General features: G+C 49.3%; 1 protein-coding gene across 2 annotated transcripts in view; it reads right to left on the reverse strand.

Annotated features, from left to right (window-relative positions):
• NYAP1 (neuronal tyrosine phosphorylated phosphoinositide-3-kinase adaptor 1) overlaps positions 1–24527 on the reverse strand; it is a 46041-nt gene extending 21514 nt beyond the window's left edge. The window contains exons 1-2 of one of the 2 annotated variants that reach the window (XM_067469652.1): positions 24450–24527; positions 16202–16438 (exon numbers count right to left, since the gene is read on the reverse strand). In XM_067469652.1, coding sequence (XP_067325753.1) covers positions 16202–16392 — 191 coding nt within the window. In that variant the 5' untranslated portion in view covers positions 16393–16438; positions 24450–24527. Of the gene's footprint in view, positions 1–8630; positions 8930–16201; positions 16439–24449 lie in introns of those variants that run through there. The other variant, XM_067469653.1, reaches the window with a different exon arrangement.
• Positions 24528–25484: the final 957 nt, after the last annotated feature.

Below are 25484 nucleotides of genomic sequence, written 5' to 3' on the forward strand. Positions count from 1 at the left end.
GACATAACAGGGGGGTGGTATGCTCCCTGTATATCGCTCCGGTGAGCAATCTGGCTGCCGCTCGTTGGACTAATTGAAGTTTCCGAACAGTCTTCAAGGGCAACCCCACATAGAGCGTGTTGCAGTAGTCTATTCAGGATGTGACAAGAGCGTGGACCACTGTGGCCAGATCAGACTTCCCAAGGTACGGGCGCAACTGGTACACAAGTTTTAATTGCGCAAAAGCTCTCCCGGCCACCGCCGAGACCTGGGCTTCCAGGCTCAGCGATGAGTCCAGGATCCCTCCCAAGCTGCGAACCTGCGTCTTCAGGGGGAGTGTAACCCCGTCCAGCACAGGCTGTAACCCTATGCCCTGCTCGGCCTTACGACTGACCAGTAGGACCTCTGTCTTGTCTGGATTCAGTTTCAATTTGTTAGCTCTCATCCAGTCTGACACAGCAGCTAGACACCGGTTCAAGGTCTGGACAGCCTCCTTGGTGACAGGTGAAAAGGAGTGACAGATCTGGACATCATATGTCACTCCTTTTCACCAGGTATTATTATTATTAGATACGCAACAAGATTAGTACACAGCGAACAAGCCAGGCTTTGAAGCTGCGAGGCCATTCAAGTTGGCCAATGGCAACATTCACACTTGCCTCCAACAGATAAGAGTTCTTTCTCCCACCCTGGAGATCCCATCCAAGCAATGTCTTCTTCATGTTGTCGAAGGCTTTCATGGCCCGAATCACTGGGTTGCTGCGAGTTTTCCAGGCTGTCTGGCCATGTTCTAGAAGCATTCTCTCCTGATGTTTCGCCCACATCTATGGCAGGCATCCTCAGAGGTTGTGAATCTGTTGGAAATGAGGCAAGTGGGGTCTATCTATCTATCTATCTATCTATCTATCTATCTATCTGTCTGTCTATCTGTCTACCTGTGGAATATGTAGATGTGGAATAATGTCCAGGATGGGAGAAAGAACTCTTCCCCCAGGCAGGAAGCAGCCAGGCTTTGAAGCTGCAAGGCTACTCAATGCTAATCAAGGTGGTCAATTGCAACATTCACACTTGCCTCCAACAGACCAGAGTTCTTTCTCCCACCCTGGGCATTATTCCACAGATATATTGTCGAAGACTTTCACCCCTGGAATAACTGGGTTGTTGTAGGTGTTTTCGGGCTATATGGCCATGTTCTAGTGGCATTCTCTCCTGACGTTTCGCCTGCATCTATGGCGAGCATCCTCAGAGGTAGTGAGGATGCTCACTACTTCTGAGGATGCTTGCCATAGATGCAGGTGAAACATCAGGAGAGAATGCCACTAGAACATGGCCATATAGCCCGAAAACACCTACAACAACCCATTCCACAGATATATAGATTCCCCTTGCCTAGCTTCCAACAGACCCCTCAACCTCAAGGTATGCCTGCCATAGATGCAGGTGAAACATCAGGAGAGAATGCTTCTGGAACATGGCCAGACAGCCTGGAAAACTCACCAACCCAAGATCACTATGCTGCCTTATTATTATTATTATTATTATTATTATTATTTCCCAGTTTTATCTCTTGACTGAGACACCAAGTGGCTCATAAAAGTCAATGTGATTTCAAAATCCACAACGCACCAAAATTCAGCATACGAGTCAATTAAGACACTCAGAAACTGTTTTAAAAACCCAATGCCCTCCAGCAGCCCCCTGGCTCTCTCTTTAAAACTCTTTAAAAGTCTGCCTCTTGATCAAAGTTGGTAATGTTGGGCTGGACAATCTTCCAGAGGAACTTGATCAGGCATGGGCCAACTTGGGCCCTCCAGTTGTTTTGGACTTCAACTCCCACCATTCCTAACAGCCTACCGGCTGTTAGGAATGGTGGGAGTTGAAGTCCAAAACAACTGGAGGGCCCAAATTGGCCCATGCCTGGACTAGATGGACTCCATGGAAGGGTTGGACTCAGTATCTGGGCATATTCCCATGTTCCCATGCAGAAAGACCCAGGTTCGATTCCTGACATCTCCAGGGAATGAGTCCCTTCGGAAAACTCACTCAATCCACTGCTACCATTGGTCAGAGCTGGCATCACTGACTTAAATGATATCTTCCTGTCAGCTGTTGCAATTCAATTCATGTTGAGATTCCATCTGAACATGAGGAAGAACTTCCTGGCTGTGAGAGCCGTTCAGCAGTGGAATTCTCTGCCCCAGAGTGTGGTGGAGGCTCCTTCTTTGGAAGCTTTTAAACAGGGACTGGATGGCCATCTGTCAGGGGTGATTTGAATGCAATATTCCTGCTTCTTGGCAGAATGGGGTTGGACTGGATGGCCCATGAGGTCTCTTCCATGGCTGATTGGGAGGGATAGCCAAGACTCCAGAGGACAGGAGCAGGATTCAAAACAATCTTGACAGATTAGAGAGATGGGCCCAAACTAACAAAATGAAGTTCAACAGGGACAAATGCAAGATACTCCACTTTGGCAGGAAAAACGAAATGCAAAGATACAAAATGGTGGTCAATGCCTGGCTCGAGAGCAGTACATGTGAAAAAGATATTGGGAGTCCTCGTGGATAACAAGTTAAACATGTGCCAACAATGTGATGTGGCGGCAAAAAAAGCCAATGGGATTTTGGCCTGCATCAATAGGAGCCTAGTATCTAGATCTAGGGAAGTCATGCTCCCCATGCTCTATTCTGCTTTGGTTAGACCACACCTGGAACATTGTGTCCAATTCTGGGCACCACAATTCAAGAGAGATATTGACAAGCTGGAATGTGTCCAGAGGAGGGTGACTAAAATGATCAAGGGTCTGGAGAACAAGCCCTATGAGGAGCGGCTTAAGGAGCTGGGCATGTTTAACCTGAAGAAGAGAAGGCTGAGAGGAGACATGATAGCCATGGATAAATATGTGAGAGGAAGCCACAGGGAGGAGGAGGGAGCAAGCTTTCTTTCTGCTTCCCTGGAGACTAGGATGCGGAACAATGGCTTCAAACTACAAGAAGGGAGATTCCATCTGAACATGAGGAAGAACTTCCTAACTGTGAGAGCCGTTCACCAGTGGAACTCTCTGCCCCGGAGTGTGGTGGAGGCTCCTTCTTTGGAAGCTTTTAAACAGAGGGAATAATGTGTGCAGATCCTAGTACAGTGGCCTTTTTCCAGCTGACAGATGGTAATTTTGTCAGCGCCGATTGTGTTTAAGTGCAGGCCAAGGTCTTTAGGCACTGCACCCAGTGTGCCAATCACCACTGGGACCCCCTTGACTGGCTTGTGCCAGAGTCTTATTACTAAATGGACCAAACTTAGCCTCACGGCAGCTTCCTCTATTCCTGTGCTGAAGGTCCTGGGTTCTCTTCCCAGCAACAAGGTACAGCTATGAAAAGATCTTGCCTTAAATGATGATGATGATGATGATGATGATAATTCATCACTTTGGGTCTCTTTTTAGAGAGATAATGTGGGATATAATAGTAGTAGTAGTAGTAGTAGTAGTAGTAATGAGAAGCAACTGGAAAAGCTGACGATATGAGGATTTAAAGATCGAACTGCCAAGACTTTGGCACAAGCCAGTCAAGGGGGTCCCAGTGGTGATCGGCACACTGGGTGCAGTGCCTCAAGACCTTGGCTTGTACTTAAAAACAATTAGCGCTGACAAAATGACCACCTGTCAGCTGCAAAAGCCTACTAGCCTTTTGCACGCGTTATTCACCGATACATCGCACAGTCCTAGACACTTGGGAAGGGTCCGACGTGTGATCCAATACAACAACCAGCATTGTGATCTTGTTTGCTGTGGACTCATCTTGTTGTGTATCAAACAACAACAACAACAACAACAATAATATCCCACATTATCTCTCTAAAAGGAGACCCAAAGTGACTAACAACTCTACAAATCTAAAAGTGACTAACAACACTTAAATAATAATAATAATAATAATAATAATAATAGGGAAGGGTCCGACGTGTGATCCAATACAACAACCAGCATTGTGATCTTGTTTGCTGTGGACTCATCTTGTTGTGTATCAAACAACAACAACAATAATAATAATATCCCACATTATCTCTGTAAAAGGAGACCCAAAGAGACTAACAACTCTACAGATCTAAAAGTGACTAACAACATTTTAATAATAATAATAATAATAATAATAATAATAATAATAATAATAATAGGGAAGGGTCCGACATGTGATCCAATACAACAACCAGCATTGTAATCTTGTTTGCTGTGGACCCATCTTGTTGTGTATCAAATAACAACAACAACAATAATATCCCACATTATCTCTCTAAAAGGAGACCCAAAGTGACTAACAACTCTACAAATCTAAAAGTGATTAACAACACTTAAATAATAATAATAATAATAATAATAATAATAATAATAGGGAAGGGTCTGACGTGTGATCCAATACAACAACCAGCATTGTGATCTTGTTTGCTGTGGACTCATTTTGTTGTGTATCAAACAACAACAACAATAACAATAATATCCCACATTATCTCTCTAAAAGGAGACCCAAAGTGACTAACAACTCTACAAATCTAAAAGCAACTAACAACACCTAAATAATAATAATAGTAGTAGTAGTAATAATAATAATAATAATAATAGGGAAGGGTCCGACATGTGATCCAATACAACAACCAGCATTGTAATCTTGTTTGCTGTGGACTCATCTTGTTGTGTATCAAACAACAACAACAACAACAATATCCCACATTATCTCTCTAAAAGGAGACCCAAAGTGACTAACAATACTTAAATAATAATAATAATAATAATAATAATAATAATAATAATATTTTTTATTTATACCCCGCCGCCACCTCCCAATGGAGTAAACAATGAACTGTTAAAACCATTTAGAATCTATTAACATTCCCCTGGCTGGGAGCTGGTGATATTGAACTGCAATGGAAACGACTGAGAAGGCTCCCAACTCTGTCTTTTGCTAGCTAAGCAAGGCTGGAGGTGGCTGCTCTTTGGGTGGGAGACACTTAGAGCAGAGAGCCATTGCTGGTGACAATATTGGCCTAAACAACCTCCAAAAGCCTCGCTTGGGGTCTAAAGCCAACTTCCTGCTCATATTGTTGGGAGATTTTGGGCTTCTGCTGGTCACCACGGTTGGAGCTTGGAGATGTTAAAGCAAGCATGGGCAAACTTCGATCCTCCAGGTGTTTTGGATTCCAACACCCACAATTCATAACAGCTATGGAATCCTGGGAGCTGTGGTTCAGTGAGGCACCGGCACTGTGTCAGAGAAGGCTACAGATCCTAGGATTGCATGGTCCTGGTAGTTAAAGGGATGTCAAGCTGCATCAGGCGTGGGTCAACTTGGGCCCTCCCTCTAGGTGTTTTGGACTTCAACTCCCACAATTCCTAAAAGCCTACCAGCTGTTAGGAATTGTGAAAGTTGGAGTCCAAAACACCTGGAGGGAAGCCCCAAGTTGACCCATGGCTTTGTCCTATTGGAACTGGACACTCAAGTCAACCAAAGCGTCATCTGCATACCCACGTTATGGGAGTTGGAGTCCAAAACACCTGGAGGAGGGCTAAAGTTGGCCCATGCCTTTGTCCTCTTGGAAATGGGCACTCAAGTCAGCCAAGGGATCATCTGTATCCCCACATTGTGGGAGTCAGAGTCCAAAACACCTGAAGTGAGGGCCCAAGTTGACCCATGCATTTGTCCTCTTGGAACCGCACACTTAAGTCAATCAAGGGATCATCTGCATACCCACGTTGTGGGAGTTGGGAGTCCAAAACACCTGAAGGAAGGGCTAAAGTTGGCCCATGTCTTTGTCCTCTTGGAACCGCACACTTAAGTCAATCTAGGGATCATCTGCATACCCACGTTGTGGGTGCTGGAGTCCAAAACACCTGAAGGGAGGGCCCAAGTTGGCCCATGCCTTTGTCCTCTTGGAACTGGACACTCAAGTCAACCAAAGGGTCATCTGCATACCCACGTTGTGGGAGTTGGAGTCCAAAACACCTGAAGTGAGGGCCCAAGTTGACCCATGCATTTGTCCTCTTGGAACCGCACACTTAAGTCAATCAAGGGATCATCTGCATACCCACGTTGTGGGAGTTGGGAGTCCAAAACACCTGAAGGAAGGGCTAAAGTTGGCCCATGTCTTTGTCCTCTTGGAACCGCACACTTAAGTCAATCTAGGGATCATCTGCATACCCACGTTGTGGGTGCTGGAGTCCAAAACACCTGAAGGGAGGGCCCAAGTTGGCCCATGCCTTTGTCCTCTTGGAACTGGACACTCAAGTCAACCAAAGGGTCATCTGCATACCCACGTTGTGGGAGTTGGAGTCCAAAACACCTGGAGGGAGGGCTAAAGTTGGCGCATGCATTTGTCCTCATTCAAGTCAATTAAGGGAAACTGCATACCCATGTTGTGGGTACTGGTATCCAAAACTCTAGGACTTCCTTACACACTCTCTAAATCAGGCATGGGCCAACTTTGGCCCTCCCTCCGGATGTTTTGGACTCCAACTCCCACAATTCATAACAGCTGGTAGGCACTTTCTGTATGGCCTTGGATTGCACTTCCCCTCATCCCCGAGCATCAACCATTCCACCCAGGGCCACGGAGAGTTATTTATCTATGAGAATATTTCTGTTTGCGTTCTCTGTCGAATGATCTCAGGGCAGCAGGCGATAAAATCAATCGAAACCGTTTAAAGCAATTTAAAACAGGAAATAAAACATCGACAAAAGGGTTTCCGGGCATCTGACCAGTGAGAGCAGGTCAAAACCAGCTCTGGACGAGGCAAACCCTCACATGTGCAGGGTTCAGTATTCAAGCCTTTGGGGCCCAATTGATTTCAGGCAAAATCAATTGGGCCCCAAAGGCCTGGATACCGAACCATGTTTGGCACCAAGCAGACCGCCAAGGAAAGGGAACCCCACATCTATTTATACCGCCATTTTCGCCTCCTATTAATCATTTTAAACGTATATTTTAAGCAGTTTCTATAGTTCAGTTCTTGTTTTAAGTCATATACTTCAAACCATCTGCTGCCTTGATCCCCAAATTTGGGCCAAATGTGCGGTAGAAGTAAAGCTGATACTTGGATTTGCCATCAAGAATGGTAGGGCATCCACTCTGGGCTCTAGTCTGAACTTGGAAGGCTATCCAAGAGCCAAACTCCTGTCTTCAGTAAGTGCAACCCTGGACAGGCTCCTTAAGGCCCAGGGTGCCTCCACACTGTGGATTTAATGCAGTTTGGCAGCACTTTGACTTCTGCAACACAATGCTATGGAATCCTGGAAGCTGTGGTTCGGCAAGGCAGAGAAGGCTACAGATACTAGGATTACAAGGCCCTGGTAGTTAAAGGGATGTCAAGCTGCATCAGGCATGGGCCTACTGGCTGTTAGGAATGGTGGGAGTTGAAGTCCAAAACACCTGGAGGGAGGGCCCAAGTTGGCCCATGCTTTTGTCCTCTTGGAATCAGACACTTAAGTCAATCAAGGGATCATCTGCATACCCACGTTGTGGGAGTCGGAGTCCAAAACACCTGGAGGAAGGGCCAAAGTTGGCCCATGGCTTTACCCTCTTAGAATCAGACACTTAAATCAATCAACAGATCATCTGCATACCCACGTTGTGGGAGTTGGAGTCCAAAACAGAGTTGGCCCATGCATTTGTCCTTTTGTAATCAGACACTTAAGTCAATCAAGGGATCATCTGCATACCCACGTTGTGGGAGTCAGAGTCCAAAACACCTGGAGGAAGGGCCCAAGTTGGCCTATGGCTTTGCCCTCTTGGAACTGGACACTCATCTGCATACCCACGTTATGGAAGTTGGAGTCCAAAACACCTGGAGGAAGGGCCAAAGTTGGCCCATGCATTTGTCCCCTTGGAACCGCACACTTCAGTCAATTTAGGGATCATCTGCATACCCACGTTATGGGCTTTGCACTCCAAAACACCTGAAGTTGGCCCATTCTTTTGTCCTCTTAGAAGTGGACAATAAGTCAAACAAGGGGTCATCTGCATCTCCACGTTGTGGGAGTCGGAGTCCAAAACACCAGGAGGGAGGGCCCAAGTTGGCCTATGGCTTTGCCCTTTTCGAAGTGGACACTCAAGTCAACCAAGGGGTCATCTGCATCCCCACGTTGTGGGAGTCGGTGTCCAAAACACCTGGAGGACGGGCCAAAGTTGGCCCATGCATTTATCCTCTTGGAACTACACACTTAAATCAGTTTAGGGATCATCTGCATGCCCACGTTGTGGGTGTTGGAGTCCAAAACACCTGGAGGGAGGGCCCAAGTTGGCCCATGCTCTGCCAGGCAAGAGTGATTCCCTGGTGCACAATGAGACGAAGCTGGCAGCTGGAAGGAGGGGCAGCAAGGCTCTTAGGCAGAAAGGTCAGATGGGGATGAGAGGGGTCAGCCGGGGGTCACGCGCAGTCTGCAGGGGGCCCTTGATTCCCTCCCCAGACGCATCCCAGGCTCCTTTGCACCGCCTTTAGCATCCACGGTTCTCTCCCCACCCCACAGACACAGCCGAGGGCCACTCACTGCAGTAGGCATAGAGGTTTAGGTGGGGCCTCCCTTGAAACCTAGCCCCTTCCCCGTTGCCCGGTCTCCCCTTCCCCAACAGCCCCAGGCCTTAAAGGCATGACGATGCCGATGCGCACACACCCTGGTGCAGCTGATTCAGCCATGGGCAGAGGATGCTGATGGTGCTGATGCTGATGCTGCTGCCGCCGCCGCCTCTGCGCCCAGTAAACAAACCCGCCTCGGCCGCTCTGCCCGGCTCCTCTGCTTCCCGAGACAGCGAGGCAGCCGCCTCACTGGGGCCCAGCCGCTCTGGCATCGCCCTCCTCCTCCTCACACCAGACCCACCGGCACAACGGCAGCGCCGGCAGCGTGCATTGGTTCATTCGTTCATTCCTTCGCAGCCAAGGAGACAAGCAGCGCTGGCACAGCGGCGGCGGTGGTTTTGCCCCACCCTCCTTCTTCCTGGCGCTTTCCAAAGCCACCCTCCCCTTGGAAAAATGTGTTCATCTAAGGCCAACTTCTCCTGTGTCTCACGCTCAATAGGCGTCGGGCCTGTGCCCCCTGACCCCAGGCATCACAAGGCCCGAGTTGGAAGGGACCCTAAGCAAGCCTGGGCAAACAGGGGCCCTCCCTCCAAGTGCTTTGGGTTCCAACTCCCACAAGGTGAGGGTGCAGATGACCCCTTGGTTGACTTCAGTGTCCACTTCCAAAAGGACAAAGGCATGGGCCAAATTCAGCCCTCCCTCCAGGTGTTTTGGACTCCAGCTCCCACAACGTGGGAATGGAGATGACCCCTTGATTGACTTCAGTGTCAGGTACCAAGAGGAAGACGGAGGGTTCAGACCCAATGTTATCACTATTCATCACAAAGTGGGGATGCAGATGATCCCTTGATTGACTTAAGTGTCCGGTTCCAAGAGGACAAAGGCATGGGCCAACTTGGGCCCTCCCTCCAGGTGTTTTGGACTCCAACTTCCACAACATGGGGATGCAGATGACACCTTGGTTTACTTAAGTGTCCAGTTCCAAGAGGACAAAGGCATGGGCCAACTTGAGCCCTCCCTCCAGGTGTTTTGGACTCCAGCTCCCACAACGTGGGAATGGAGATGACCCCTTGATTGACTTCAGTGTCCACTTCCAAAAGGACAAAGGCATGGGCCAAATTCAGCCCTCCCTCCAGGTGTTTTGGACTCCAGCTCCCACAACGTGGGAATGGAGATGACCCCTTGATTGACTTAAGTGTCAGGTACCAAGAGGACAAACGCATGGGCCAACTTGAATAATAATAATAATAACACTTTATTTGTACCCCGCTACCATCTCCCCAAGGGACTCGGTGCAGCTTACATGAGGCCGAGCCCAAAACACAACAATACAAGCAATAATCACAACAAGCAATAATAACAACAATACAAGCAAGCAATTTGGGCCCTCCCTCCAGGTGTTTTGGGTTCCAACTCCAACAAAGTGGGGATGCAGATGATCCCTTGATTGACTTCAGTGTCTAGTTCTGAGTGGACAAAGGCATGGGCCAAATTCAGCCCTCCCTCCAGGTGTTTTGGGTTCCAACTCCCACAAGGTGGGAATGCAGATGACCCCTTGATTGACTTGAGTGTCCACTTCCAAAAGGACAAAGGCATGGGCCAAATTCAGCCCTCCCTCCAGGTGTTTTGGACTCCAGCTCCCACAGCGTGGGAATGGAGATGACCCCTTGATTGACTTCAGTGTCCAGTTCTGAGTGGACAAAGGCATGGGCCACCTTGGGCCCTCCCTCCAGGTGTTTTGGACTCCAGCTCCCACAATATGGGAATGGAGATGACCCCTTGATTGACTTAAGTGTCAGGTACCAAGAGGACAAACGCATGGGCCAACTTGAATAATAATAATACTTTATTTGTACCCCGCTACCATCTCCCCAAGGGACTCGGTGCAGCTTACATGAGGCCGAGCCCAAAACACAACAATACAAGCAATAATAACAACAAGCAATAATAACAACAATACAAGCAAGCAACTTGGGCCCTCCCTCCAGGTGTTTTGGATTCCAGCTCCCACAAGGTGGGGATGCAGATGACCCCTGATTGACTTCAGTGTCCAGTTCTGAGTGGACAAAGGCATGGGCCAAATTCAGCCCTCCAACTCCCATAACATGGGTATGCAGATGAACCCTGATTGACTTGAGTGTCCACTTCCAAGAGGACAAGGCATGGGCCAACGTGAGCCCTCCCTCCAGGTGTGTTGGACTCCAACTTCCGCAACGTGGGAATGGAGATGACCCCTTGATTGACTTAAGTGTCAGGTACCAAGACGACAAAGGCATGGGCCAACTTGGGCCCTCCCTCCAGGTAGGCTTCAACTTCCACAACGTGGGGATGCAGATGACCCCTTGGTTGACTTAAGTGTCCACTTCCAAGAGGACAAAAGCATGGGCCAACTTGAGCCCTCCTTCCGGGTGTTTTGGACTCCAACTTCCACAACGTGGGAATGCAGATGACCCCTGATTGACTTAAGTCAAGAGGACAAAGGCATGACCCAAATTCAGCCCTCCTTCCAGGTGTTTTAGGTTCCAACTCCCACAAAATGGAGATGCAGATGATCCCTTGATTGACTTAAGTGTCCTGTTCTGAATGGACAAAGACATGGGCCAAATTCAGCCCTCCCTCCAGGTGTTTTGGACACCAGCTCCCATAACATGGGTATGCAGATGACCCCTGATTGACTTAAATGTCCACTTCCAAGAGGACAAAGGCATGGACCAACTTCGGCCCTCCCTCCAGGTGTTTTGGACTCCAACATCAAGAATTCCTAACAGCTGGCTGAGAGATGAAGTCCAAAACACCTGGAGGGCCCCAGTTTGCCTAAGTCACTCAGTCCAATCCAGTCTTCTGCCATGCAGGGAAATACTACTACTACTACTACTACTAATAATAATAATAATAATAATAATAAACTTTATTTATGGGTTGTTGTAGGTTTTTTCGGGCTATATGGCCATGTTCTAGAGGCATTTCTCCTGACGTTTCGCCTGGATCTATGAATCACTGCTGGATTACTCTCACAACCACCACCATGTCAGACTACACAGAGAAGCCATTGAAATCCACAAGCATGTGGACAATTTCAACAGAAAGGAGGAAACCCTGAAAATGAACAAAATCTGGCTACCAGTATTAAAAAAACTCTAAAATTACAACAGCACAACAACAAAGAGGAAACAAACAAGGACATCTAATAACCTCTCAACAAAAGATTGCTCCAGGCACTGCCAGGCCATCAAATGCTAATGCTAAACATTCACACCTAGCTCCAACAGACAAGAGTCCTTTGTCCCACCTGGGTCATTCCACAGATATATAAACCTATTTTCCTAGTTCCAACAGACCTCACTACCTCTGAGGACGCTTGCCATAGATGCAGGCGAAACGTCAGTAGAGAATGCCTCTAGAACATGGCCATATAGCCCGAAAAAACAACCCAGTGATTCCAGCCATGAAAGCCTTTGACAACTTTATTTATACCCCACCACCATCTCCGCCTGCTCCAAAGCCTTCCCAACAGACAACCATCCAGCCTCTGTTTTGAAAAACCCAGATAAGAAGACACAAGCAAACCACTCCCAACAAAAGCTCCTCCAGCCCTTGCTTGAAAAGTTCCATAGATGGAGATGCCAATGGACTCCAAGGCAGCATATCCCACTAATCGTCAGGAAATTCTTCCTGGTGTTTAAACAGATTGTCTTTTCCTGCCATTTGAACACATGGCGCCCATTGTGTCCCAGTCTCTCAAGCAGCAGAAAAAAAGCTCAGTAATTCTGTGCAATCCCCAAACATGCTGCCTTTGGAAGAGATCTTATGTTTGGCTGGGCATCTATGTGAGTCTCGAGCACACCTTCGTACCCACAAATGGGGAAATCACTCTCATTGCTTTCATTCATATCCACATTCCCACAATATCATAGAATCAAAGAGTTGGAAGAGACCTCCTGGGCCATCCAGTCCAAGCCCATTCTGCCAAGAAGCAGGAATATTGCATTCAAATCACCCCTGACAGATGGCCATCCAGCCTCTGTTTCAAAGCTCCCAAAGAAGGAGCCTCCACCACACTCCGGGGCAGAGAGTTCCACTGCTGAACGGCTCTCACAGTCAGGAAGTTCTTCCTCATGTTCAGATGGAATCTCCTCCCTTGTAGTTTGAAGCCATTGTTCCCTTGCGTCCTAGTCTCCAAGGAAGCAGAAAACAAGCTTGCTCCCTCCTCCTTCCTCTCACATATTTATACATGGCTATCATATCTCCTCTCAGCCTTCTCTTCTTCAGGCTAAACATGCCCAGCTCCTTAAGCCGCTCCTCATAGGGCTTGTTCTCCAGACCCTTGGCAGGTGGTTGGACTGGATAATGGCCCAGGAGGTCTCTTCCAACTCTAGGATTCTATGATTCTATGATTCTATGAGTAGCTGCCCTGGCTCTTTGGAATTCCCTTCCTATTGAGATCAAAACTGCCCCTTCCTTCCCTGTTATCTTTCAAGATACCTGGCCCTCATCATATCTCCTCTCAGCCTTCTCTTCTTCGGGCTAAACATGCCCAGCTCCTTAAGCCGCTCCTCATAGGGCTTGTTCTCCAGACCCTTGATCATTTGAGTCGCCCTCCTCTGGACACATTCCAGCTTGTCAACATCTCTCTTGAATTGTGGTACCCAGAATTGGACACAATATTCCAGGTGTGGTCTAACCAAGGCGGAATAGAGCATGGGGAGCATGACTTCCCTAGATCTAGGCACTCTGCTCCTCTTGATGCTCCTATCAAAAAACTCCAGATGGTTTGCAAGAACCTTATAAATCCGGAAAAGCTTAAACCCAGCTACAGAATCATTAAACCATTTCCAAGTGCGTTCAACAACAAAGGACTCAGGCAACGAAATCCAGCAATGCCCCAAATCCACAAAACAGAAATACCTTTGTCGAAAGACACAGCACAAAGAACAACATTGGCCGCTGTTGCATTTGGCTGCGCGGCCAACACCCTTCGGAACCACTAAAAGCTCACTGAAGTCATTAATCCGCTTCCGGTTTTGCAAAAATGGGATTTTAGGAGCAGCAGGAGAAGCCAGGAACGTATTTGAGAGGCGGATCCACAAGGCAACGGCAGTGAAAGTGGTGCCAACGTGCAGACCTGCCTTTGACCTTGGAAAACCACAACTCGCAGGATTCCATAGCATTGAAAGTGGTCTCAGATTGCATACATTCAATGCTTTAGATTAGGTATGGGCCAACTTTGGCCCTCTACGTGTTTTGGACTCCAACTCCCACCATTCCTAACAGCCTAAGCGGCTGAGGGGCAAAAGGAAAGGGCCTGAGGCTGTTAGGAATGGTGGGAGTTGGAGTCCAAAACACGTAGAGGGCCAAAGTTGGCCCAATCCTGCTTTAGACACATCCCTAGTCGGAGGGGCTGTCGAAAGGATGCTTTGGGGCTTAGCTGTGCTTCCAAAACATAATAAAAGCCACCGTTGGCCAGTCCGCATGGCGTGTTCATCCCGCTTTAAGACCCCTTTACAGCCCATCATCCTCACCCTCTCCTCCCTCCCCATTTTTGCATTATTTGCTGGAGTGAAGGGTCCTGGGTACCAAAAGCCGGAGGATGCAGCAAGGATGCTGGCGGATGGCCCAGCAGTTTCCATGGAAACTGCGTCCGGGTGACCTGTAGGAGCCCGGCAACATCATCCCGGCAGGGGCCTTAACCCTTTTCGTCCTGCGGCTGAGCAGAACGGTCAAGGAGACCCACGCTAGAGCTAATTGACCGGCTGGCCACGTGCGCCAGGATGATGGGAGCGGTAATCCCACAGCTAAGAAGGCCCTTTCCAAAGCGAGAAACGGAATTGGCAGCTCCCCCAGGAAACCAAACCCCAAGCGTGTCATTCAACACACATTCAGCATGTCTTTTCTCTCGTTTGGGTTTAACCATAGATAGAAAATATATGGGTCTGCTCCGGATTTCAGTCCGAATTTTACAGGAGCTCTGCAAGGCAGGTGGGGATAGGGTTTGGCAACTCAGGCCCTTTCTATTCCGGGATCTGATGCCAGGATATCTGCTTTCAATTAGATTATATGAGTCTCCACTGATATATAGGAGCAACTTGAGAAACTGCAAGTCGCTTCTGGTGTGAGAGAATTGGCCATCTGCAAGGATGTTGCCCAGGGGACATTGCCCAGATGTGTTGATGTTTTACCATCCTTGTGGGAGGATTCTCTTATGTCCCGCATGGGGAGCTAGAGCTGACAGAGGGAGCTCGGAATTGGCCATCTGCAAGGATGTTGCCCAGGGGACATTGCCCAGATGTGTTGATGTTTTACCATCCTTGTGGGAGGATTCTCTTATGTCCCGCATGGGGAGCTAGAGCTGACAGAGGGAGCTCGGAATTGGCCATCTGCAAGGATGTTGCCCAGGGGACATTGCCCAGATGTGTTGATGTTTTACCATTCTTGTGGGAGGCTTCTCTTATGTCCTGCATGGAGAGCTGGAGCTGACAGAGGGAGCTCATCCATGCTCTCCCCGGATTCAAAACTCTAACTTGTCAGACCAGTCCTGCTGATACAAGGGTTTAGCCCACTGCAGCACCGGATCATAGACTCCTATTATTATTATTATTATTATTATTATTAACTTTATTTGTACCCCGCGAGCATCTCCCGAAGGACTCGATGCGGCTTACACAGGCCGAAGCCACAACACAATACAATAGAAACAAACAAAGCAAATTAAAAACAAAAACAAATCAAATCAAAATTAGCAATACAACAGAACTATACATCAGGACAATATAAAAACTGGTTCGGCCGGTGAGAGGTACAAGGTTAAAAGTGCTGAAAATGGTAGGAGGGGCGTCGGGATTAAAGTACGGTGTGCAGCAATATTAACTGTGCTAAAGTGCTATTAGGACTTGGGATGGGGGTTCCTAATCCGGGAAGGCACAGCGGAACAGCCAAGTTTTCAGGTTCCTTCTGAAAGCTGTTAGTGTGGGGGCCTGTCGGAGATCTTTTGGGAGGGCGTTGGAAGAGACCTCATGGGCCATCCAGTCCAACCCCATTCTGCCAAAAAGCAGGAAAATCACATCCAAAGCACCCCTGACAGATGGCCATGCAACCTCTGCTTCAAAGCCTCCAAAGTAGGAGGCCTCTACCACACTTTGGGGCAGAGAGTTCCACTGCTGAACATAGAATCCTAGAGTTGGAAGAGACCTGGTGGGCCATCTGGTCCAACCCCATTCTGCCAAGAAGCAGGACAATTGCATTCAAAGCACCCCTGACAGATGGCCATGCCACCTCTGCATTGAAGTTTTGTGGAGTTACAGAAGTGCCAAACAAACTACATTCATTCTGTAGCGTAGATGAACCCAAATACAGCTTTGAGCCAATGGTGCCAAAGGGCATTCATTCAAAGCCACCTCCCTTGTGAACCTTTATAAAGGTCAGACTACAACCCAGAGCGGATCCACACAGGATGGAGTGTCCTTCTGTGAAGGTTTCCAGTCAGAGGCTGGATGGCCATCTGTTGGGAGAGCTTGGTTTGTTCCTTCCTGCCTGGAAGGGGGCTGGACTTGATGGCCTTTGAGGGTCTCGTGGGTGGCCCTTGAGGGTTCTCTTTCACAGCTCTATGATTGCAAAGTTCGGACTGCCACCCAGAACGGACCCAGCGTGCCCCCTCCCCGCGGCCCCGCTCACCCCTTCTTGGGCTCCTCGTCCTTGCTTTGCTTCCACTCCACCTTGCTCTTGCGGTACAGAAGGTTCATCTCGTTGCGCAGGAGTTCTCCTGGGGAGCAGGTCCGGCTCAGGGCCCCGTAGGTCCAGCGGCCCCGATCCTCAATGAACTGCAGAAAGACCGAGATCAGGGCTTCTTGGGGGAGTGCATTCATCTTCCGAGGGCCGGACGGAGAGGAAGGGGGCAGGTGAGGGGGCGTGCTGCGGGGGGGATGGAGAGGAGAGACGTTGCATTAGAGTACAGTCATCAAGGGGGTCGTTGTGCACCCCTCCCCTCCCCCCCAGCAAGCTCCCAAAGTTGCATAATCCTATGTTTACTTCCAGCAGGCCATTACTGCTCAAGCAGGGAGCTTTGAGATGGTAGAACAGAAGCTCTCTGAAGCTCTAGGTGCTCTTACTGCCTATTACAGGGAAAACCAGCTGATCCCTAATCCATCTAAAACACAGACATGTGCCTTTCACCTTAAGAACAGAGAAGTATCCCAAGCTCTGAAGATCACCTGGGAAGGAATCCCACTGGAGCATTGCAGCGCACCCAAATACCTGGGAGTCACTCTGGACCGTGCTCTGACCTACAAGAAGCACTGCATGAACATCAAGCAAAAAGTGGGCGCTAGGAACAATATCATACGCAAGCTGACTGGCACAACCTGGGGATCACAACCAGATACAGTGAAGACATCTGCCCTTGCGCTGTGCTACTCTGCTGCTGAGTATGCATGCCCAATGTGGAACACATCTCACCACGCTCAAACAGTGGATGTGGCTCTGGATGGGGCGTGCCGCATTGTCGCGGGGTATCTGCGCACGACACCACTGGAGAAATTACACTGCTTAGCCGGTATTGCACCACCTGACATCCGCCGGGAAGTAGCAGCCAATAGTGAAAGGACCAAGGCAGAGACATCTCCAGCTCATCCCCTGTTTGGGTATCACCCAACACGCCAACGACTTAAATCTAGACATAGTTTTCTAAGATCTACAGAGACACTCGCTGGAACACCTCAGCAAGCGAGAGTCCAAAAGTGGCAGGCTCAAACCCAGCACCTCAACCAATGGCTGATACCAAATGAGAGACTCCCTCCTGTGCACACAGAAGACTGGGTGACTTGGAAGGCATTGAACAGACTGCACTCTGGCACCACGAGATGCAGAGCCAACCTCAAGAAATGGGGCCACAAAGTGGAATCCATGACATGTGAGTGGGGAGAAGAGCAAACCACTGACCACCTGCTGCAATGCACCCTGAGCCCTGTCACATGCACCAGGGAGGACCTTCTTGCGGCAACACCAGAGGCACTCCAAGGGGACAGATACTGGTCAAAGGACATTTAACCAGCTACCAAACCCACAAGTTGTGTATTTTTCTGCTTGTTTGCTTTTTTCTGTTAGAAATGTAATATAATGGACTGGCTGCTCTGACACGACAAATAATACTTCCAGTAGGCATGGGACAATTTCAGCCCTCCCTCCAGGTGAAGTCCAAAACACCTGGAGGGGAGGGGCAGAAGTTTGCCCTTGCTTGGCTTAGATTGTGCAGAAGGGGGGCAGCTTGGATAGCTTTCCAAGTCTCCTCCAATTCTAGGATTCCAAATACCTTGGGATTCAAACACAAGAACCCATTCCTTGGATGGGGGCTTCCTGTCTGGACGAAGGAGGGACAGACTGGATGGCCTTTGAGGGCCCTTCCTCTAGGATCCTCTAATTCTGTGCCATCCCCAAATACTTTGGGATTCAAAACAAAGATGGAAGAAGATATTGTTTGGATGGGGCTTTCTTGCTTGGATGAAGGTGGGACGGACTAGATGGCCTTTGAGGGCCCTTCCTTTGGGATCTTCTAATTCTGCCTCATCCCCAAGCACTTTGGGATTCAAACCAGACAGAAGAAGACATTGCTTGGACGAGGCCTTCCTTCCTTGGACTATTCCTTTAGGATTTGCCAGTTCTGTGCCATCCTCAAACGCTTTGGGATTCCAAACAAAGATGGAAGAAGACATTGTTTAGATGGGGCTTTTTTGCTTGGATGAAGGTGGGACAGACTGAATGGTCTTTGTGGGCTTCTCTTCTAGGATTCTCTAATTCTGTCCCATCCCCAAACACTTTGGGATTGAAAACACAGACGGAAAAAGTCATTGTTTGGGTGGGACTTTTCTTGCTTGGATGAAGATGGGACAGATTGGATGGCCTTTGAGGGCCCTTCCTTTGGGATCTTCTAAATCTGTCCCATCCCTAAATACTTTGGGATTCAAAACACAGATGGAAGAAGACATTGCTTGGATGGGGCCTTCCTTCCTTGGATGAATGGGGGACAGACTGGATGGCCTTTGAGGACTATTCCTTTAGGATTTGCAAATTCTGTGCCATCCCCAAAAACTTTGGGATTCAAAACAAAGATTGGAAGAAGACATCGTTTGGATGGGATTCAAAACAGAGATGGAAGAAGACATTGTTTGGGTGGGACTTTCCTTGCTTGGATGAAGATTGGACTGATTGGATGGCCTTTGAGGGCCCTTCCTTTGGGATCTTCTAGTTCTGTCCCATCCCCAAACACTTTGGGATTCAAAACACAGGCAGAAGAAGACATTGTTTGGGTGGGACTTTCCTTGCTTGGCTGAAGATGGGACGGGGATTGGATGGCCTTTGAGAGCCCTTCCTTTGGGATCTTCTAATTCTGTCCCATCCGTAAACACTTTGGGATTCAAAACACAGGCAGAAGAAGACATGGCTTGGATGGATGGGGCCTTCCTTGCTTGGACGGAGGTGGGACAGAGGGACTGGATGGCCTTTGAGGGCCCTTCCAGTAGGATCCTCTAGTTCTGTCCCATCCCTAAACACTCTGAGATTCAAAACACAGACAGAAGAAGACATTGTTTGGGTGGGACTTTCCTTGCTTGGCTGAAGATGGGACGGGGATTGGATGGCCTTTGAGAGCCCTTCCTTTGGGATCTTCTAGTTCTGTCCCATCCCCAAACACTTTGGGATTCAAAACACAGACAGAAGAAGACATTGTTTGGGTGGGACTTTCCTTGCTTGGCTGAAGATGGGACGGGGATTGGATGGCCTTTGAGAGCCCTTCCTTTGGGATCTTCTAGTTCTGTCCCATCCCCAAACACTTTGGGATTCAAAACACAGGCAGAAGAAGACATTGTTTGGGTGGGACTTTCCTTGCTTGGCTGAAGATGGGACGGGGATTGGATGGCCTTTGAGGGCCCTTCCTTTGGGATCTTCTAGTTCTGTCCCATCCCCAAACACTTTGGGATTCAAAACACAGACAGAAGAAGACATTGTTTGGGTGGGACTTTCCTTGCTTGGCTGAAGATGGGAGGGGGATTGGATGGCCTTTGAGAGCCCTTCCTTTGGGATCTTCTAATTCTGTCCCATCCCCAAACACTTTGGGATTCAAAACACAGACAGAAGAAGACATTGTTTGGGTGGGACTTTCCTTGCTTGGCTGAAGATGGGACGGGGATTGGATGGCCTTTGAGAGCCCTTCCTTTGGGATCTTCTAGTTCTGTCCCATCCCCAAACACTTTGGGATTCAAAACACAGACAGAAGAAGACATTGTTTGGGTGGGACTTTCCTTGCTTGGCTGAAGATGGGAGGGGGATTGGATGGCCTTTGAGAGCCCTTCCTTTGGGATCTTCTAATTCTGTCCCATCCGTAAACACTTTGGGATTCAAAACACAGGCAGAAGAAGACATGGCTTGGATGGATGGGGCCTTCCTTGCTTGGACGGAGGTGGGACAGAGGGACTGGATGGCCTTTGAGGGCCCTTCCAGTAGGATCCTCTAGTTCTGTCCCATCCCTAAACACTCTGAGATTCAAAACACAGACAGAAGAAGACATTGTTTGGGTGGGACTTTCCTTGCTTGGCTGAAGATGGGAGGGATTGGATGGCCTTTGAGGGCCCTTCCTTTGGGATCTTCTAAATCTGTCCCATCCCCAAACACTTTGGGATTCAAAACACAGGCAGAAGAAGACATTGTTTGGGTGGGACTTTCCTTGCTTGGCTGAAGATGGGAGGGGGATTGGATGGCCTTTGAGAGCCCTTCCTTTGGGATCTTCTAGTTCTGTCCCATCCCCAAACACTTTGGGATTCAAAACACAGGCAGAAGAAGACATTGTTTGGGTGGGACTTTCCTTGCTTGGCTGAAGATGGGACGGGGATTGGATGGCCTTTGAGGGCCCTTCCTTTGGGATCTTCTAGTTCTGTCCCATCCCCAAACACTTTGGGATTCAAAACACAGACAGAAGAAGACATTGTTTGGGTGGGACTTTCCTTGCTTGGCTGAAGATGGGAGGGGGATTGGATGGCCTTTGAGAGCCCTTCCTTTGGGATCTTCTAATTCTGTCCCATCCGTAAACACTTTGGGATTCAAAACACAGGCAGAAGAAGACATGGCTTGGATGGATGGGGCCTTCCTTGCTTGGACGGAGGTGGGACAGAGGGACTGGATGGCCTTTGAGGGCCCTTCCAGTAGGATCCTCTAGTTCTGTCCCATCCCTAAACACTCTGAGATTCAAAACACAGACAGAAGAAGACATTGTTTGGGTGGGACTTTCCTTGCTTGGCTGAAGATGGGAGGGGGATTGGATGGCCTTTGAGAGCCCTTCCTTTGGGATCTTCTAATTCTGTCCCATCCGTAAACACTTTGGGATTCAAAACACAGGCAGAAGAAGACATGGCTTGGATGGATGGGGCCTTCCTTGCTTGGACGGAGGTGGGACAGAGGGACTGGATGGCCTTTGAGGGCCCTTCCAGTAGGATCCTCTAGTTCTGTCCCATCCCTAAACACTCTGAGATTCAAAACACAGACAGAAGAAGACATTGTTTGGGTGGGACTTTCCTTGCTTGGCTGAAGATGGGAGGGATTGGATGGCCTTTGAGGGCCCTTCCTTTGGGATCTTCTAAATCTGTCCCATCCCCAAACACTTTGGGATTCAAAACACAGGCAGAAGAAGACATTGTTTGGGTGGGACTTTCCTTGCTTGGCTGAAGATGGGACGGGGATTGGATGGCCTTTGAGAGCCCTTCCTTTGGGATCTTCTAGTTCTGTCCCATCCCCAAACACTTTGGGATTCAAAACACAGACAGAAGAAGACATTGTTTGGGTGGGACTTTCCTTGCTTGGCTGAAGATGGGAGGGGGATTGGATGGCCTTTGAGAGCCCTTCCTTTGGGATCTTCTAATTCTGTCCCATCCGTAAACACTTTGGGATTCAAAACACAGGCAGAAGAAGACATGGCTTGGATGGATGGGGCCTTCCTTGCTTGGACGGAGGTGGGACAGAGGGACTGGATGGCCTTTGAGGGCCCTTCCAGTAGGATCCTCTAGTTCTGTCCCATCCCTAAACACTCTGAGATTCAAAACACAGACAGAAGAAGACATTGTTTGGGTGGGACTTTCCTTGCTTGGCTGAAGATGGGAGGGATTGGATGGCCTTTGAGGGCCATTCCTTTGGGATCTTCTAAATCTGTCCCATCCCCAAACACTTTGGGATTCAAAACACAGGCAGAAGAAGACATTGTTTGGGTGGGACTTTCCTTGCTTGGCTGAAGATGGGACGGGGATTGGATGGCCTTTGAGAGCCCTTCCTTTGGGATCTTCTAGTTCTGTCCCATCCCCAAACACTTTGGGATTCAAAACACAGACAGAAGAAGACATTGTTTGGGTGGGACTTTCCTTGCTTGGCTGAAGATGGGAGGGGGATTGGATGGCCTTTGAGAGCCCTTCCTTTGGGATCTTCTAATTCTGTCCCATCCGTAAACACTTTGGGATTCAAAACACAGGCAGAAGAAGACATGGCTTGGATGGATGGGGCCTTCCTTGCTTGGACGGAGGTGGGACAGAGGGACTGGATGGCCTTTGAGGGCCCTTCCAGTAGGATCCTCTAGTTCTGTCCCATCCCTAAACACTCTGAGATTCAAAACACAGACAGAAGAAGACATTGTTTGGGTGGGACTTTCCTTGCTTGGCTGAAGATGGGAGGGATTGGATGGCCTTTGAGGGCCCTTCCTTTGGGATCTTCTAAATCTGTCCCATCCCCAAACACTTTGGGATTCAAAACACAGGCAGAAGAAGACATTGTTTGGGTGGGACTTTCCTTGCTTGGCTGAAGATGGGACGGGGATTGGATGGCCTTTGAGAGCCCTTCCTTTGGGATCTTCTAGTTCTGTCCCATCCCCAAACACTTTGGGATTCAAAACACAGGCAGAAGAAGACATTGTTTGGGTGGGACTTTCCTTGCTTGGCTGAAGATGGGACGGGGATTGGATGGCCTTTGAGAGCCCTTCCTTTGGGATCTTCTAGTTCTGTCCCATCCCCAAACACTTTGGGATTCAAAACACAGACAGAAGAAGACATTGTTTGGGTGGGACTTTCCTTGCTTGGCTGAAGATGGGACGGGGATTGGATGGCCTTTGAGAGCCCTTCCTTTGGGATCTTCTAGTTCTGTCCCATCCCCAAACACTTTGGGATTCAAAACACAGACAGAAGAAGACATTGTTTGGGTGGGACTTTCCTTGCTTGGCTGAAGATGGGACGGGGATTGGATGGCCTTTGAGAGCCCTTCCTTTGGGATCTTCTAATTCTGTCCCATCCGTAAACACTTTGGGATTCAAAACACAGACAGAAGAAGACATGGCTTGGATGGATGGGGCCTTCCTTGCTTGGACGGAGGTGGGACAGAGGGACTGGATGGCCTTTGAGGGCCCTTCCAGTAGGATCCTCTAGTTCTGTCCCATCCCTAAACACTCTGAGATTCAAAACACAGACAGAAGAAGACATTGTTTGGGTGGGACTTTCCTTGCTTGGCTGAAGATGGGAGGGATTGGATGGCCTTTGAGGGCCCTTCCTTTGGGATCTTCTAAATCTGTCCCATCCCCAAACACTTTGGGATTCAAAACACAGGCAGAAGAAGACATTGTTTGGGTGGGACTTTCCTTGCTTGGCTGAAGATGGGACGGGGATTGGATGGCCTTTGAGAGCCCTTCCTTTGGGATCTTCTAATTCTGTTCCATCCCCAAACACTTTGGGATTCAAAACACAGGCAGAAGAAGACCTTGCTTGGACTGGGCCTTCCTTCGTTGGACGAAGGGGGGACAGACTGGATGGCCTTTGAGGACTATTCCTTTAGGATTTGCCAATTCTGTGCCATCCCAAACACTTTGGGATTCAAAACAAAGATGGAAGAAGATATTGCTTGGATGAAGATGGGACGGACTGGATGGCCTTTGAGGGTCCTTCCTTTGGGATATTCTAATTCTGTCCCATTCCTTCTAGGATTCTCTAAGACATCATTTGGATGGGATTCAAAACACAGACAGAAGAAGACATTGTTTGGGTGGGACTTTCCTTGCTTGGATGAAAATAGGACGGATTGGATGGTCTTTGAGGACCCTTCCTTTGGGATCTTCTAATTCTGTCCCATCCCTAAACACTTTGGGATTCAAAACACGGATGGAGGAAGACATGGCTTGGATGGACGGGGCCTTCCTTGCTTGGACGAAGGTGAGACAGAGAGACTGGATGGCCTTTGAGGACCCTTTCTTTAGGATCCTCTAGTTCTCAGATCCAAAACACAGATGGAGGAAGGCATGGCTTGGACGGGGCCTTCCTTGCTTGGACGAAGGTGGGATGGAGGGACTGGATGGCCTTTGAGGGCCCTTCCTTTTAGGATCCTCTAGTTCTGAGATCCAAAAGACAGGTGGAAGAAGACGTTGCTTGGCCTTGGGGTGCCCCATCCAAAGCAAGATCCTAGGATTCTACCTGTGATGCTTGACCAGGCACGGGCCAACTTGGGCCCTCCCTCCAGGTGTTTTGGACTTCAACTCCCAGAATTCCTAACAGCCGGTAGGCTGTTAGGGATTCTGGGAGTTGAAGTCCAAAACACCTGGAGGGAGGGCCCAAGTTGGCCCGTGCCTGCTTTTAATGGGGTGGGGGCTTAGGAGGGATAGTGCCCCTTGGCCCTGCTTTGAATGGGGTGGGGGCTCGGCTTGGTGAGGGGGGGGGTGATAGAGGAGACCCCTCACCTGGCCATTTTCTACAGCATAGGGCTAGAGGAGACCCCTCCCCAAAATAGATTGAGAAGAGGCCACACCCGGGCGGGGGGGGGGGTTGTGTGGAAGAGATGGGAAGGGGAGACCCCTCCCTGCCAGTGCCCCCTCCCCTCCCTTCCCAAGCCTTGATTGGCTGTGTGTCTGTCTGCCTACCTGGGCCGAGGCCCTGCTTCTCCGTCGGGAGGGGCCTCCCTCCTCCTCTTCTTCCTCCTCCTCCTCCTCCCCCTGGCCCCTCCCTTTGGGCCTTCCTCCTCCTCCTCTTCTTCCTCCTCTTCATCGGGGAGGGGGCCTCCTCCGCTTCTCCCTCATCCTCCTCCTCCTCCGAGAGTGATGGTGAAGGTGATGATGAGGATGGTGCCGACGCTGGTTCATGGAGGCGGGCCGGGCCTTCCTCTTCCTCCTACTCCTCCTCTTCCTCGCTTCATCTGATGGGTGGGTGGGTGTTGGGGGGCAAGCTCGAGGGCAGCAAGGAGACCCCCTCCCTCCTCCTCCCTCGGTTGCCCTGGCGACGCAGCTGCCAAAGGGAGGGATGCAGGGATGCAGGGATGGAGGGAAGGAAGGATGGAGGCTCACCTGCCCAAGAGGAGGAGGAGGAGGAGAACAGGCTCCACCCCCTTCCGCCTCACAAGCCCCGCCCTCGCAGGGACCCCCCAGAGGACACCTAGACCAGAAGGAGGCAGGCCCCCACCACCTCCATCTCCATCTCTCTCTCCACCTGCAAGGCACATTCCAACAAAGGACCCCACTGTTGGATCCTCCTGATCCTCCACTTTGGCAGGAAAAACGAAATGCAAAGATACAGAATGGGGGATGCCTGGCTCGAGATCAGTACGTGTGAAAGAGGTCTTGGAGTCCTCGTGGGGAGGAAGGGGAACATGAGCCAACAATGTGATGTGGCAGCAAAAAAAGCCAATGGTATTTTGGCCTGCATCAAGAGGAGCATAGTGTCTAGATCTAGGGAAGTCATGCTCCCCATGCTCTATTCCACCTTGGTTAGAACACACCTGGAATATTGTGTCCAATTCTGGGCACCACAATTGTAGGGAGATGTTGACAAGCTGGAATGTGTCCAGAGGAGGGCGACTAAAATGATAAAAGGTCTGGAGAACAAGCCCTATGAGGAGCGGCTTAAGGAGCTGGGCATGTTTAGCCTGAAGAAGAGAAGGCTGAGAGGAGATATGATGAGAG

This window comes from Anolis sagrei, chromosome 6 (genome assembly GCF_037176765.1).
Source record: "Anolis sagrei isolate rAnoSag1 chromosome 6, rAnoSag1.mat, whole genome shotgun sequence".
Classification (NCBI taxonomy): Eukaryota; Metazoa; Chordata; class Lepidosauria; order Squamata; family Dactyloidae; genus Anolis; species Anolis sagrei.